Here is a 17,592-nt window from a genome sequence, read left to right on the forward strand (position 1 = left end):
ATGGTAATCGTAGAACGTGCTCTCCTCGATGACGCTCGGTCTCCCGCAGTATATGTCGACCGGGTGCAGGGTGACGTTGTTGTTTCGCGAGACAATGCGTTGTCTTAGAGATGGTGGCGAGGAGTCGACATAGTGAACGGTCTCGCTCCTTGTGATTATTGGTATCTGCATGCAGTTTAGCGCGGCCTCTGTTGGAGAGGTTGGTTTTGATAGGAGGCTCGCGGCGATGAGTTTCAGCTTTACTTCGTCGAGATGTTGCAACCCCAAACGTGAGGCGTCTTCTGAACGGATGTTCAGTTTGCCCATTGGTTCAGACTTCATTGCGTACTTGAGGAGGTAGTGAGAGATTGAGTTTGTCACCCGCTGTATGTTCATGTGCGCACCCCACAACAGTAACACGGAAGGGTGGTAAGGGATGACGTTTCGGTGCTCATGTCCCGACCGGTAATACAACCAACGTTGCGTCAGAGGGTCGAGGATGGGTTCATATTCTGGCTGTGTTGCGAAAGGGAAGCCGTGCTTGCAACTGTGGTGTGACGGTCCGCGACGTAGCACGCTTTCCTGCATACGTGCAATTGCTTCCTGAGAACTAGTTCTCGCAACCTTGTGTTTCGAGGATCCAGGGCCTCGTCCCTAGGGACGTAAGCTGCAATCTCATTTGCGATTCGCCGACGGTCATCATGGTGGACCCACAATATGACATGGGCGTGTAGGGAGCCCCTGTTTTGTATCTCATAACGAACGACATGGTGTTCTATTCGGCCAAGCAGACCGTCGGATGAAAGCAAATGCTTGCGCATGAACATGTGGAAGCGTGCGTGGAAAAGTGCCACGCATTCAACAAGACAGTCCTTCCAAGTGAATTGCGCATTATAATGCGTTGCGATGCTCTCGATCACATTAATTTCTTGCCACCGTGTATCGGTGACCTCGTCTGTAGTGAATGTCAGAAAGAAATCTGGGAGGCCCCAAGCATCGACCATCGTTATGAGGTCCTTCAGTTGCCGTCGATGCCACGATGGGGACCCCGCCATTGTTGACGGCATGCTGTAGCGAAGCACGTGTCTCATTGCATCTTCATCGGTCGTGGCAGGGTTGGCTTTCCTATATTGGTCGATGTCTCGTTGCAAGCATGTAGAGTTGCTTGAATTGGCAATCATCACTGCCTGTTTTAACTGGAACATGATCAACAGGTATGGCTTGTAGAGTGTGTAGATAGAGAATAAGGTGCATATTCTCATTTTCACATAGTTGCTGAACTGTATGCAGCCATCATAGTAGCCCCGTCCGAAAGGGAACAGGAATGGGAACATTGCTGACTCCATGGTTATGTCAACGCACGCACTGCCAGCTGCTGCTACTCCATCGACGTGGAATGAAGCGACCCTCTCTGAAAGCATTTCTGTACCCCGTAGCTGTATGGAGGCAAACTCATGCTTGTCCCTTGCATCAAAGGTGCGACGGTTCGCGGGGTCCACCATGTTTTGCAAAAGCAGGAGCTCAGGCTGAGATTCCGCTATTGACATTAACTCGAAGGGAGCTGTCTCATCATGTAGTTCCAAGATACCTGCAATGGTTTGAGGACTCAAGATGCACATACCCATCTTGATGTCCGCACGCTCTGCTAAAGAATTGTACTTGCGCAATATTGGATTGTTCTCGATGTTGTATGCGAGCACACCTGATAGCTCGTTCGTCACGATTTCTTGAGCCAAGCTTAGTGGGACGTTTCGCCAAGATATCAGAGGATTGTCTAGAAGTGACCTTCGATCGAGTGTGCCACGAGCAATCGCATTTGCAGTCGTGGTAACTGAAATGGATACATCTATGATGCTTAGCAGTTGCATGTGGAGGTGGTTTGTTTTAAGCAACTGCCGAGAGTACTGTGGCATCAACCGCACAATGTATCTGCTCCGCTGGGCATCTCGTGTGCAGCTTTGGCATTTCCAGTAAGTCACTTGCATGCCCATATTCTCGCAGGCATCCAAAAGTATCATGTTTCCGAGTGCGGCGCTGTGGCTTGAGATCCCTATGCCTTGCGAAGAAACGATCCTTTGGTTTGCAGACAGTAGCGTGGTTATGCCACAGACACCGCGGATTTGAAGGCTAGAGAAAATAGCCGCGCAATTACTAACCCATTGCTTGTATCTATCTGCGATGGTCAACCACGATGACGTAGCTGGCCTCAAGGACATCTTTCTTGATGTTATATCAAGTTGAATAGCTCGACCTCTGGCTGCTCTGAGCGTTTACGAATGGTCATGTTCGAAGGAGTTTCCGATGGTCATTTCTACATCGTGACATGAATCGATGTCTTATGTTCGGGTTTAAACACCTACAGGAATTAATAATAAAAAACATCCGAAACTTTGCTATAATTTCACTCACGTGGTTTTGTCTAAACGCAACAGGAAAACCAAAATGGACTGAACATCTATCTTTAGAAGGTGAAAGAATTGATAAAATAACTTGAATCAAGCAAATACATTTTGTTGTGCGTACCTTTAGGAGAAGACACTCGTTTGGAGGCTGCAAACATCTCGAAAACAGAAGTGTTGCAGAGATGATTAGTATGTTGGTCGAACCAAGCAAATGTAATGTTCCCTTGCGGAAACAGAATGTGCGAAGAAGTGTGCGTGCTCAAGATGAGGAGAAAAAAAAAAAAACCATACGTAATGTATGGTGGAGAGCTGGCACATGTCTCTCCAAAAATTATGTATCATAGGGGAACGTGCCATCCCCCCGTTTCGAATAGTCACCTCCAGTGTTGGAGGTGTAGCGCATTAATGCGGACCAGAGCAACAGACGGTGCAGAAACATTTCAGAATTGAAATGACCGTACATTCTACTTACGTGGAGTGTCCTTTGTGACGTCCACATCTCGACAAGAAGTCGCCTATTTCTTTGCTGGAATGTTGGAATCTGAAAAACAAATATGATTAGTCAATATGCATTCCTCGTGTTTTGCATGTTTGGATATGTTGGTTAGCATATGTGCAATTTCCTAAAGATGATAAATTCTAGCACAAAGGCTATACACAATCCAACGTCATACATCGTCCGTGTGCTGATATCTATCTCTCGGAGGCTCAGTTCCTTTAGTAATTATTTGTCAATGCTGTGAGCTTCTAGCGAGCTAGAGAATGTCAAAATTTCTCATCAACGTTTTAGTACTTTTGTCTATCGACCTATATGCACTATTGATTGGAAATTCTGAGTTGTAAAAGGGGGTTCACATCCCAACCTACAAGATTGTGGCAAGCCAACGCAACCTTGTTGCTTTGACCTGTGGTAGCGCTGCAATTACAAGCACATTGTGCTTCTAACCAGAGGGAACTCTCCCGGATTCCAACACGTGACCCTCTTCCTCCCACTCAAAAAACTATCGCAACTTAGTACCTATTATGCACCAATTGGCTATAGCGTTTTTTTGGGGCCTTATGGCCTTATATGCCAACCTTGGTTCTTGGCTGGACTGCGCGGCTCCAAGGTTCCGTCCGTCACTACGCGGCATGTGTTAGATTATGAAAGTGAGGGTGATGAGTTATGTTCGAATACATTGAAAATGTAAAAAGATATGGCATGAAGGTATATTGGAAATGAAGCACAATTGAAAATGCTTTCTTATTTGCGTAACAAATCTTTGTTTTATTGTTATGTATAATTAGATAGCATTGTTCACGTCTTGTATATAACCACACATTGATGTGGATAGAGAGTTGGCATGTGCATAGAAAGTTGGCATGTATATAACCATATAATCATGTGAAAACATGATCATTTGGGCACAAATTTCACATGATATATAACCACATGTTCGTGTAACTACACGCTCATGTGGGGGGAGAGTTGGCACAGTTTCTCTCCAAAAATTATAAGACCAAGGAATGTGCCGTTCCTTGGGATCTTGCATCATGTATTTTGCAAATTGCATAATGTATGTGCGTTCCTTGGAATCTTGCATCGTGTATTTTGCAAATTGCATAATGTTTTTTGGACATTGCATAATTCTTCATTGTCAAAGCCATGTAGAACCCTCTGTCATTCCGTCGAAATTTCTTACTTTCAGACGGCTAATATATATTGTGTCCAAGGTATCAAGCGTATCAAGAAATATATGTGGCTTACCATCATGAAAATGGCATCTCGACTCACTGACCTCATAGCTTCCTCCATCTCTTGCCACAAATGCAACTAGGCCTGCCTGCAAAGGTGGAAGGCTCATATTGTAAGCCACCAATTCCATATAGGAATCGCTAACTAAAGACTTGGCCATTCCGGGTCAAAAGTGCAATTCCACATACAGGAGTATACGTATTAGATCAAGTACTAAGAGCTTGGTTTTTAATTAGACCTGGAACTCGTAAAGAATTCTTCCATCTCGCATGACATTCTTCTCAAAACCACAACGAGCTCCTGATGATGACGCAGCGAGCTCTTGATGATGACACGGCAAATGCACACAGATGAACCGGCAGCTCTTCGCATTCCACGGAGCTACCTGAATTCTCAAACATGTAGAGCTACCTTCATGTCATAGACTTCTATCGTGATGATCGAAAATATATTAGAATGGATTGAGACCAACAATTGCATCCAAGCATGTGGTTTGGAGCGGATGTCTGTCAGCATTTCAATGGATGCTCTTGTGGAGCGAGGGCATGAGATTGGTTTGCTACTTCAAGGATAGAAATTTGTAGATTGAAGTTCTTTCTACGTGATCTATGGGCGATCAAGCACGTAGGAGGCTCTACAAGACATCATTGTGGATGAGTTCACCCGATCGCGCTGAATGCAAGTCTGAGAGGGATCTCTGAGCGAAGGGAGCCACGAAAACCCAAAATCAAGAGCAGTGATAGGAAGAATGATTCTCAGGAACGCGAGGAAGAATCCACGAGAAAAGGGTCTATGAACGGAGGAGGTGGGAAGCGAGGAACGATCTAGAAGGGGAGAGACAATTGGAGAGGTTTTTCTGAACCGAAGTTCGCAACCCAACATCATGGGCATCTTTGCCATTTGAATTTACACTGTCGCATGCACCGAATCACTCAATTGCAGAGATCGCTGACCTGCGATCAATCGGAGCTCGTGCTCCCCATGCTGGGCCGCCTTCATGATGAGGAATTGCTTAACTTGGACTATTATCTAGCCGACCAGGAAAAGAGCCCAAACACATGTTCTTGGAAAGACGTTTGGCAATTTCCAAAACCGATCGGATGACATCTCCGTACTCAGCTTCGCAATCTTCATAAGACTTCATGGCAGAAACAACAGGAGGATCTGCATTTTCCTCAACGTTTTCTTGTGAAACTAACGAATTCCAGGTTGACATTCCAGGTTGACGCTGAGGAAGATGCGGCCCCACTGATGCCAACAAAGAAGCACAAGATGGGGGGTGAGTGAGGGACTTGGTGGGGGGAACAAGGGCGGCGAGGAGGGCTTCGATGGAGAGGGAGGAGGAGGAAAGCATGGATTGATTGGATGACGGAAGCGTCGATGACAGGGGGAGCCATGGTGAAGGTGAGGCTAGAGCTCGTGGGGCTATGTTGTTGAGCGAGCTCGGCGGCTATATGGCTATGGCGACGGAAAGCTTTCACACAACAAACAAAGCTCGAAACTCACAGGAAGTAAAGCAAAGGACCACCTTATTAGCAAGCGTCGGCCGGTCGAGCAAAGCGATCGTGCAAGGCAGATGGCAGCGAGCGAAGTGGATCAGCAGCGGAGGAGAATTCTGCGAGAGCTTCAATCTCTAGTTGGCGGGGATGACTCCACAACGGCAGGACTGGATCTGGAAGCCGATGTGACGGACACGGAGTGGTTCTACTTGGTGTCGATGATCTACTCGTGCCTCCTTGGTACAGGAACACTTGGGCTGGCAGAGATACTCGTATTTATGTATGTTTCACCTATAGGTGCAGTTGGCTTTTTACTTGGCTTTCAAAGCTTGGCTTTTTACGCAGATGGCTTTTCAAAAGCTTTCAAAGCAAAGCTTTTGGGCTTTCAGAATTTAAATCTAAGGGTGTATATTGTGCCATGTGGAAGCACAGGATTTCAGAATTTGAAAAAACGTTCTAGTGCTGGCCAAGTAACAAGAGCACCTTGATGAAAGCTTAAATGGCGTAATGCTTGAGACACCTTCTTGCGTGATAGATGCTCCTTAAAATGGTGTAGGGCTGATAGAATAAAACCCGAGTAACGAATAAGCGTGCTCAAGGAGGAGTAGGGTATGGAGGAGGAGGAGGAACAAAACCTTGAAGGGCTTCTCAAAGAGCTTGTATACTATCTTGAAATCTCATCATCATCTTCTTCTTTCCCCTCCTCCTCTCAACAGCAAAAGCTTCATACAAGCTTCCATGGCCTCATCCATCTCTCTCGCTCCCAACCTCACCGTCACCTCCTCGCTTCCCTCCATCCCCTCCCCCTCCTCCTTCCCCTCCTCCCCTCTCTCCCCCTCCCCCCCCTCCCTCTCCTCCTCAAGCTCCTCCGAAACCTTTGCGCCTCCGAACCCTCTTGCCAACAAGCTTTCCTCGACCTCCGTGGCCTCCCATTGGTTGCTTCTCTCACCTCTCACCTCTTTCCCATCCTCGCGCCCCAGTTTCACAATCTATCGGCATGCCTTTCTCTTCCCCTGCCGTCAGAAAGTTTTCATCGAGTCTCCAGGGACGATGATCCGAATCACTTTCCACAAAATGAAGATGGGGATGATTCGAATCCTATGCGCTCCTGCATCGTCGATGTCTTCCAGATCGCTCTGCAGCTTCTGGGGAATGTTTCTGGAGGAGGTGAAGCTCAAAAGGCGGCTATTTGGTCGACTTTCGTTCCCAACATATTCAGAGGTCTTGCTTTGACAGGCGAACATAAGATAATGGAGCCCCTTTGCATGGTTCTTTACACTTGCAGTCACGGCAATAGGCATCGATTGACGGATTTGTGCCGTGGAGAAGGAGCCGTGCTTCTCGCTGCTTGCTTGAGAGCATCGGTACCTGCGGGTAAGTCTATTCATCCCACGAATTTTGGAAGATGAGCTCAAGAAGCCGCAAAAGATGGGTTGTCATTGTTTTGATAAGTTTGTTGCATCAGGTGTTTCAAGCAGCAGCGCCAATGACTGGTTGTACCTCCTCGTCTCGGAGCTATGTCTCAGAGAACCTCTATTACGTCTTTTATTTACAAACCTAGGAGACACGTCAATTTTTGCTTTTGAGGAGCGCCCTGCCAAGGGAGCAGATGCCATGTTTTGCCGAGAGCAAACGTATCTTTTGGACATGCTGTGCTTCCTTCTTTGTGAGAAAGCTCAAAGTACAGGGTCTGGTTTCGAGCAGCGAGAAGAGAGCAAACTGCCAATGCCGTCAGAGTCAATAGGATTTCTTGCAGAAGTAATAAGGGCTGCGTCAAAACCTTCTAATCCTGAAAGTTTGTGCGTGATGAGGCCATGCGGAGTTCCAGCTTTCGATGTTTTGGGTTATGCTCTTGAGATAATCAAAATCCTTTCTGAATATGAATGTGATGGAGAACCGGGAAGATCGTCAGTTCTAGCTCTACTTTTGTCTCATGGCATCATTAAGCTGTGCATAGAGCTTCTGCAAGAACTTGGGCCTCCGGAGCTTGTTAGTAGAGCCATTACAAAAGATGGTAAACTAGATATGTTTGCAGGACACGGGGCTGAATCTTGCTCCGGAGATCGAGTGAATGGGATGCACCTACAGAATTCTGGCCTTGATATGTCTACTATGGAAGAGGAATATTCACAGGTCAAAACAGCAAGACTGCCCTACAAAGGATATCGCAGGGACCTAGTTGCAATTATTGGGAACGCATCATATAAGAATCAAGCCGTTCAAGATGAGGTTCGGAGGCTCGAAGGTCTGATCCTTATTTTGCAGCAGTGTGTTGTTGATGAGAAGAACCCTTTCTTGAGAGAGTGGGGTTTGTGGGCGATCAGGAATCTTTTAGATGGTAATAAGGAAAACATCAAGGAAATCTCCGAAATGCAGTTGAAAGGCTCATTCACCCCTGTAGAGCTAGCTCAGATGGGAATGAAGGTGGAGATGGATCCGGCTATAGGACGACCAAAGCTTGTTAATGCATCATCTTAGGCACATTTGGCACTGGACGAACATCGTTAATGCAAATTGTGTAATATTAGGCAACGCCTTGGGAAATCTTGTTGGATCTTGTCTGTTGGTTCTTTTGGGTATTGTGTATGTCACAGGTTCTTCCCTTTGTAGTAACCTTTGTAGTAAGCTTGTTCGGTCCTTTGTCTTATGATTCTTTTGGGTATTGTGCGTGTCACAGGTTCTTCCCTTTCGGGCACTGTGTGTGTGACAGTTTCGTCCCTTTGTAAGTACTATCTTTCACTTTCCGGTACTCCTGAAATTTACGGTATGCTTTTTGATAGTTTGAATCTGAAATAACGTGCACTTTGCATTCCCAAGCCAATAAAATAAAGAGAAGAAACACTCAGCCATAATTTGCAAATTTTGTGGGCAACATCGATTCAGGAGGGATGTAGAGACCTAGTTCTGGGGTCAAGTAACTCTATATTGGGTGCATGCATCTGCTGCTTCTTCTAACATAGTTGTGGCTCATGCCCCTATTGTGAGCATAGTTACCAGGGAACGGGAACGTTTCGGGAACGTGGGTGGGTCAGAACGGGAATGTTTTGGAACAGGGGAATGGGAACCGAAACGCCACATCATCAAATTGAAAGATACCAAAATATGCTAAGAAAAACCAGATGTAGTAGCTTTAAGCTTTCTATTTGATCTTTGGACTTTTAAAGACACAAAATCCTTAGAAAACTGAAATATACATCAATGCAAATTGCAATGTGCATAAAGTTTAAAGTTTAAAACTTTAAGTCATAGAATTGCAGATCATAGAAGCTCGAGCATATATTATGCAAAATACAACAAAAGGAGGTCATAACAAAAGGCCTCAATACCAAATAGTAAATACAAAAAAGGACTCGAGACTCTCGAGCCAAGTACATGGTATATAGAAAAATAGAGTCAGGCTTGTTGCGTGATGGTCTATAGGAACAGAGGACTCTACCTCATCCTAATGAGCTTGATCATCAACCTTGACCTGTGGGTCATCATCCTCATGCTCATCCTCAAGCTCAGCCTCATGAGCACCCTCTGCATCATTGTTGGAGTTCTCATATGGTCGAAATCCAAGAAACGGTTTAGAAGTGCAATCTGCTCTGAACTTGTTAAGCAAATGCAAGTTTGCATTAACAAATACAATATCATTTGCCTTTTGAAGCCCAAGCCTGTTCCTCTTTTTTGTTGCAATGTTCCCAAAATTACTCCTCAACCGCTCAACGGGCGAAGAGGTAGCCCCCTGGTTGAGTATACGAATGGCCATACCTTGCAACTATGGAGTATCTATCCCATAGTCCTCCCATCTATGAACAGAGGAAATCTTGAACCTGTCTGCTTGTGCATCCTCCAATCCAAATAACCCTTTTCCTTGCCTATAAAATGACAGCTCCTCCCGCAGCTTTCTCCTATCATCTTGGGACAAGTCGTCTCAACATTTTCTTCCATCCTTGCACCACCTCCTTATTTGCTTCTTGCCCCTTCCCTTGAAATTTTGGATCCGTCAAGAGGTTGCAAGTGCCATAATCTCCTTCTTCCTCCAAGCATATAAGTCATCAATATTCTGAATAGGATGATTATATATATGTATATATATGTCATCCTATCCAACCTCATACACCTTCCCAATGCAAGGACTATCCCCATCAATAAGCCTCAACATCAAAATAATAGGCTTTGAAACCCGAAGCAAGAGCTGAACATCATACCAAAATATGTCATCCAAGACAATGGTCTTGCATCTTTGAGTCCTTGCAGTGCTACGCTCACACCATGCATCCCTCTCACTCGAAACAACAAGCTGTCTCAATTGAGTTTTCAGCTTAAAAAGACACCTCAACATGATGAAATTATATGCAAAGCGTGTCTCAGAATACTTTAGGAGATTCTTGTTTGGGGATATATCTTGCAAAAAACAGCCAAGATGTAGTGGTGGCGAGTGATGAAAGACACAACATGATTACTCATATCAAAGACAGGATCCACCCAATCCAACTTACCAATATCCTTCAGGAGATTATTCGGCCCATGTGCCATGTAAGGAGTGAAGGTAAGATGAGGGTACTTCGCTTCAAGGATCCTCCCCGCTGCCCTGTTGGCGTTCTCACCATCTGAAACAAGCTGGATGACATGTTGTGCCCCCACATACTCGATGGCCTCCATCCAAATGCTAACCAACCTCTCGGTTGACTTTCCCGCCTCTGAATTATCAATAGCTTTAATGAAAAAGCTAGCCCCTCTGGAGTGTGTAATGATGCCCTGAATAGAGCGGCTCCTAGTGTCACTCCATCCATCTCCCATCAATGTGACATTGAATCTCAGCCATATGTCTTTGATGGGAGCCGAAGCATGCTCTATGGCCGTCTTCTCCGTCACCAAGATCGTGGTGCGCAGTGCCTCACATGAGGGGGAGTGTAAGACAAAAGCGGCAAAGCCACTTGCATGCTCCTTCTCCTTTCGAATTGGCGTACTTGGACACGGGATCCACTTCCTTCCACCACCTGGATTTCTGGTCCGTGTCAATGCCTCTTGGAGTAGTCATTGAGTAGGCTCGAGAGAAGAGGGAGCGAGTGTGGAGAGGGGGGAATGGGGGGGCTGTTGGTGGAGGCTTGGAGAGGGCTGAGCACCGAGTAGTGAGCAATGAGAGAAGGGGGCTGAAGGGAGTGGAAGGAGAGGGGGCTAAGTGGCTGAGTGGAAGCGGGTGGAGAAGGGAGTGGAAGGGGAGGGGGCTGAGTGGAGAAGGAGAGGGGTTCAAGGGAGTAGAAGGAGAGGGAGGGAGTGGAAGGAGAGGGGGCCGAGTGGAAGGAGTGGAAGGAGAGGGAGTAGAAGGGAGTGGGAGGGAGTAAGCCCGCCCTTGTAAGCACTTAGAGTTGGCAGAAGGGAACCATCTGGGCTGCTATGCAAGCCAGCATATGTGGCTGGCATTATGCATAGGCTTTGGAATAGGTCAATTCTGTGGGCTGGCCCTTGCAACCATTTTAGGGCCTATTCCCAAAATATGTCCGACTTTCAGAATGAATGAGGAAGTGACACATGACACAGCATGCATGACCCAAGCATACTTACCTCGTTCCAGAACCATATCTATAGTGTATGGAATAGATAGGCATGTAGTATGTACTATCATCTATGATTAGTTGCTTAAACCTTAATGAATAAATTGCAATTTGTAATATTCTGAATGCTGTATTTTCAGCAATGGGAAATCAGCCTTGAGTTAACTTTTCAGCAAAAATCACCTCCAGAAGCTTGCATTTATAGGTGAATACTGATACGGTGGATATAGACAAGGCCCCCACTATACCTGACATTCCACAGGAGGAGCTGGACATCTATGCGAGGAGATATTGCAGCATGGCCCGCACACAAGAGCACGCAGCAGGGTACAGCCTGGGGCTGCAACTTCAGAAGGTGGGGTTGGAGGGAGCGGGGCAGCAGCTCCTAGGGCCAGTGATGGGGATGGTTTCAGCGAAAAGCGAGGCTTCATCGGAGGACAAGGAGGCTGTTGCTGACATTGCTACTTGGGGCCTATTCCCAAAATATGTCCGACTTTCTGAATGAATGAGGAGGTGACACATGACGTAGTATACATGACCCAAGCATACTTACCTCGTTCCAGAACCATATCTATAGTGTATGGAATAGATGTAGGCACTGTACAACCATTTTGTTTTAAATACCAAATTCAAGCATTGATAAAACGACCACAATAGTTATTGAAATTTGATACCAAGTTCAAGCTTCAGAGTTTCAACTTGCTACTCACTAGACTCTAGAGGCTACACCTAAGCTACATCTACATTCTATGATGTAAATCTATGCCCATTGTCTACAGTCTATGTAGCACTAAGTGTGGATTCTAGGTCTGGACTCGATGATGCCTCAGGTGTTAGTAGCAATTTCAGCAACAGCCTCCCAATGAAGCCTCGCTTTTCGCTGGAACCATCCTCATCATAAGCACTAGGTGCTGCAGCCCCACTCCCTGCAACCCCCCCTTCTGAAGTTGCAGCCCCAGGCTGTAGCCTGCTGCATGCTCTTGTGTGCGGGCCATGCTGCAATATCTCCTCGTACAACTAGGCATAGATGTCCAGCTCCTCCTGTGGAATGTCGGTTATAGTGGGGGCCTTGTCTATGTCCACTGTATCAAGATCCACCTATAAATGCAAGCTTCTGGAGGTGATTTTTGCTGAAAAGTTAACTCGAGTGATTTCTCATTGCTGAAAATACAAAATTCAGAATATTACAAATTGCAATTTATGCATCAAGGCTTAAGCAACAAGTCATAGATGGAATACTACATGCAGGGTTGGGGTGTTTACAACCATTTTTGGACCCCTACCACCCGATGTCAGCATGAGGGGGTCTGTGACCATTTTTGGCAATATTGAGGGCCCAAAAATGCAAACCGTCATCGTCTAACTTCTTGCATTCAATTGCCAGGCACAAGTCTAACATTTGGAGTAAAGGATTACACTATTCTAGTCTTCAAAAGTAAAGTCATTAGATGAAATTTGAAATGTTTACAGTTTGTAGTTAGCATTGCCATACAATTGTTGAGCATAACTCTAAGCATTGTCTTGTTTGCTACCATCAATAGGAAATGGCCCCTTAGCATTGCTAAACAAATTGCAAGCGCAACTCTAAAATTTAGAGTATTGTGTTTAATATTTTCCATTCAACTGTGGAGCTTAATTTTAAGCGATGTGTTAACTACTATCATCCACATAAATGGCTTGAAAGATTCACTTCTCTTGGATTATTTTATGTGGTTCTTAAAGGAACATAAGCATAAGATGAATAAGACTCTTACCAATACATACTCGATCCATCTTACTTGAGGGCATATGTATCTTGGGAGGCATCCATTTATCTTTCATAAGAAGAAGAAGAAGTAGCAGCAACAAAAGAAGAGGAGAAATTGTGGCTATGGTATTGATCAAACCTTGACTCCAACCATCACAGATCTCCCCCAACTTCATCTCTTTCCACCTTCAAATTCTTGATAAAATTTCATTTCCCTTCATGGGATTGATGGCTTCCTCCCTCTCACCTTCTTCAACTTCATTGCTTCTCCTTCCCTTGTCATGGGCTGTTCACCCCCATATCTCCCCCTAGGTATCCCTCCTCACCCCAACATCTATACCAACCACAATTATAATAGCCTTCAAAGCTTGTGGATCAAAGGCACCATCCAACTAAGGATCGGGGGAAAGAACGATGGTTTAGAATGGGAAAAGGGATTGCAATTGTGAAACTAGCTTTGATTTTATGGACTCCTAGGGATGGTACTAAGCAGAGGCATAGGACTTCCATGCATAGTGATGGGAATGTACGAAGTGTATTGCACTTGCTTATGAATGGAATCGTGGGCTCTATACACGTCCATAGTGGCTTCCTATAGCCACAACTATGGTAGTGTCAAGGCTTAGGGATATGATCTTGCATCTTTAAAAAGGACACAAAAAAGAGAACTTGGTCTCTCTCTCTCTCTCTCTCTCTCTTTCCCTCTCTCTCTCAACCAATTGACCCCAAATTGGGATAAACCCTTGACACAACCTGGACGTTAGGACCAGCATTGGGGCAGGTAGTTTTATGCAAGCTAGCATGGAGCCTGCCAGCAACTGCTACCTCGACCTTGGCTAGCAAAATCTCTTACTCAATTGTTGTCTCTTTTGCGCCAACTCCTAGCGCAAAGGCATATGACCACATGAAGACTATTTCAAATCCACAGGAGTGCATCTATTATCTAGAGCTTGAAGTTTGAGAGCTCAAACTTCGGCTTGTAGCTCTAGAAAGGAGAGTTAATGATATGGAGAGTAATGGACAGAAAGAAGTAATCCATGAGGCAATACAAAACAGTAGCGCTGATGTGAATAGCAAAGTCAACAACGTTGATCTTTACAAGGAAGTGAAAGAGCAAGAATCTAGGATAATATAATAGAATGATCTTATGCATTGGGGGTTTAAAAGATGGATGCCTTCATGATGATGAAGAGAAAGACATAGACGATATAATCATATGCCTTAAGAAGGAAATACCACAAGTGGAATGGGACGAGAATGATTTATGTAATATCTGTCAAATTGGCACTCAAGCACAAGTCTGCTTCAGAGGTAGGGTAGCAAGAGTAAAGATCCTGAGACAAACACATAAGCTGAAGGGCACAAAGATTTGGAGATCTGAGGCTCACTCCTACCTAGCTCAAACAAAGAAATAGTAAAGTCACCAAAATAAAGGAATCACGCAAAGCAGGCAAATGGGTGATTTGTCAATATAGGCACGCATTGATTAGGGATTCAAATCTAAACCTAAATACCCTTAGTCTTAAACTAATGTTATAAAGGACACCTTATGATTGTACTAGTATGTAGTTATTAACTTGGGACTAGCCGAGCCTTGTGCACTCCCCTGATTCTCTGGTGTTCCAGATGTAGTCAGTCACTTTTTGAGGTTATACTTGGTATTAATTTGTATATATGTAATATTTGCATGAGCAATTTTCAGTTTTTACTTATTTCTTTGTTGTTTAATCTAAGTCTTCCACCTAATTTCTCTTGCTTGTTACGTATGTATGCTATTTTTTCTTCCTAATTCCACTAGTCTCGTTGCCCATAAAACCCTTCCTTTTCCTTTATTAAAACTTCCTTATACACTATTCACCTCTAGATTTCCAGATAGAGGTTTGCAAGCTTAAAGGTCTTTAGTCTTTGAAACACTTGCCTTATCAAACTGTACCTTAAACTTTAGTTTTGGACTTAATCAATGAGTTATATCTCTTCATTAAAATTTTGTACATCCCCTTAGTGCACTTACTTTATGTGAACTTTATTAATGTAATAACTTTATCTCTTGCTCCTCTTAAATTTAGAATTTTTATTCCCATATGCTCTCTTAATTGCCTATATGCTCTTGTACTTTTCAAAAATTTAAGGTAATTGGTCTTTTTCTAAGATAGGGTTGCTAGACACAATGATGCGACATAAATCGTGCAAGGATTACCCTCCCAAGGATAAGCCTTCACAAATACGCTAATACCTACTCTAACACACATCCGACCTCATACACAGGTCGCCGACAACTTTTGAATATGAAAGGTACTTTGGTTCTTTGGTAAAAGCGAAAACAAGCCGGGGTAAACAGGCATTACCTGTTTATCCATTTGAAGCTATGATATTCTAACACTTAGTTTCTCTTAAATGGTGGCAGATAAGTTGACCCTGACCTCGGATCTCGAATTACTGGAAAGATTCAGCATTTAAAATTTGTATTCCAAATTTGGTTAAGATCGACTGGTTTGTTATCCCACATCTGAGATATTGCATGAAATAGTCCCCTCGTTGAACACTAGTTCATTCGAATCTTTGTATGTAAAGGTCTAACTTCTATTTTATCCATTTTAGATGCTTTTAATCACTTAATCCTAATGATGGGATTAACCATATGGTTCTATATTGATGGGAGTTTTAAATTTGAACACACACTCTTATTTCCCAACTAGCCCTTGATCGAGCTAGTACCATATAGTTAATTTCTCATTATGAAATGATTTGTAGATGTTGAAAAAAGCTTTTATTCACCTGATTGAATTAAAGTCATGGTCTACCTTTAATATTGGAATTGGATGGAAATTTTTACGAAACTTAGCGTATAAACCACTGGACATATTTTGCAACTTTTCTAGTGATTCCCTAGTTTTCATTTGTGCCACGTGTAAAACGTTTTGTGCCTTCACTCAAAACTTTGATAACCTTGGTATCCATGTCCTGTCTACTAACCCCTTGATCTGTAGACACCCTACCTTGCAAGACTTTATGAGAAAAGGCCTTAACCATATTCCTCTTGTGCTTGTTAACCCATACCCTGTTATTAACGAGCTAAATATGGCTTGGACCAAGCTTTGTTAGTGGATGGGCATCAATGTCCTACTAGAACATATGGATTGCATTAAGGCGATTATCCAAAGAAAATTCAAAACACTTCCCGAATCATAGGTTCAACCAAAAGCCATGGTTTTTAGACAAAAATATTATGGATGAAGTGGGATATCTTACGCAACACCTTTATATTTCAGGGCTAGATAAATCCTCACAGACCCCTACCTTCATCAGCAAAAAACTAACCTACCTTCATCTGCAAAAAACTAATGAGGCTTGCTGCCAAGCAAAGACTTGATTCACTGGAATTCATAATTTCTCAAGTCACGGAATGATGTTGCAAAAAATGTTGGAATATATTTATTATCATATGGTATAGAGCAACCATCTGACGTAACTTTCCCTTATCTCATGGGGATGTGTAAGGCTCATAAAAAGACATTTAGATGGCTCACTAATGCTCACAACTGTGTGTTTACCAATATGACTGCCCTTATTACTAAAATGTTGATTGCCCTTGATATTGGAATTCAAGAATGTGCTGAAAATGTTCATAAAGATCTGTGGACCTTTACTCGCACTCGTACTAATGCATATTGGATTATCCACAACCAGTATGACTTTTTGATTAATTCGCCAGTGAGTATATTCTTAGTATTTACCTGTGACATCATGTCATGCTATGAAGCCATTCCCCACCAAGGTAGGTATAGCCTTATTGAATCGCTTCAAAATCTTATTAAAATCCTCAGTAAAGCTTGCTACCTTGGGTTTTAAAAAAGCTAGGAAGCAATTTGTATACTGACAAAGAAATATAAAGAGTGTATGGTCAGCTTCAAAGATTGCATAAATCTCAACCTCTTTATACTAGAAAATTGTTTCATTAAGCTTGGTGGAGAGATTTACACGCAAACTAAAGGTATTCCTATGGGATACTTATGTTCTCCACTTTGGTGTAACCTGTATCTTGCCTGGTTTGAAATACAATTTATTCTCAAATTATCAAGACTAAAAGACATGGAGAAACTAAAAGCCTTCTATCTCTCAGCACGGTTTATGGATGATCTTATATTTGTTAACAACAAGTTTGTCTTGGATTATTTTACACACAACATTGCCCTTTGACTTAGATGATCCGCTTTGTATTTAGCCTTTGGAGATTATCACTATCAAATCCACTTATGACACTTATTCCACCACTTATTAGAACACTTCCATTACACTTGCTAGACCTTTTATTGGGAGTTATGAAACACATACCTTTTGGAAAAAAGATAAACTACCTTGTACTAATGTATCATTTATTCATGCAACTGGCATTAGACCCAAGAGTACTGCGTACAAGGTTTGTCTCACAAGTGTTACCCCTTATTTACAATGCTTCACATATGTCATGGGCATATATTGATTTAATGTGACTAATTGGTCTATTTGAGAAAAATGGATTTAATATGCACTTGATCACTAAAAATATCTTGCGTTTCTTAAAAAATAACACCTTTCCTGGTTTAGAGTTTGATATATTAAAACTCATTAATCTCTTTACAGGTGAGGGGTAGGTTCCACATGGTGGCCTTACCCCTCACCATGTGCTCTTATCCTCTGGCTTGGGGGTGGG

At 43.5% G+C, this 17,592-nt stretch overlaps 1 protein-coding gene across 2 annotated transcripts; it reads left to right on the forward strand.

Moving 5' to 3' along the window:
* Positions 1 to 6,199: 6,199 nt before the first annotated feature.
* MEE50 (ARM repeat superfamily protein) lies at positions 6,200 to 11,352 on the forward strand. 2 transcript variants are annotated; one of them, XM_087378705.1, is made up of 4 exons: positions 6,200 to 6,989; positions 7,081 to 7,860; positions 8,293 to 8,337; positions 11,296 to 11,352. In XM_087378705.1, exons 1-4 carry the CDS (start codon positions 6,227 to 6,229, stop codon positions 11,313 to 11,315), a joined length of 1,608 nt encoding a protein of 535 aa, XP_087234831.1. In that variant the 5' UTR covers positions 6,200 to 6,226; the 3' UTR covers positions 11,316 to 11,352. The 2 variants fall into 2 exon arrangements, with proteins under 2 accessions (XP_087234831.1, XP_087234830.1); XM_087378704.1 differs by lacking the exons at positions 8,293 to 8,337; positions 11,296 to 11,352 and having other exon boundaries at positions 7,081 to 8,276.
* Positions 11,353 to 17,592: the final 6,240 nt, after the last annotated feature.

Source organism: Dipteris shenzhenensis, chromosome 8, assembly GCF_047967505.1.
Source record: "Dipteris shenzhenensis isolate YYH24624 ecotype China chromosome 8, Dip_SZ_1.0, whole genome shotgun sequence".
Lineage (NCBI taxonomy): Eukaryota > Viridiplantae > Streptophyta > Polypodiopsida > Gleicheniales > Dipteridaceae > Dipteris > Dipteris shenzhenensis.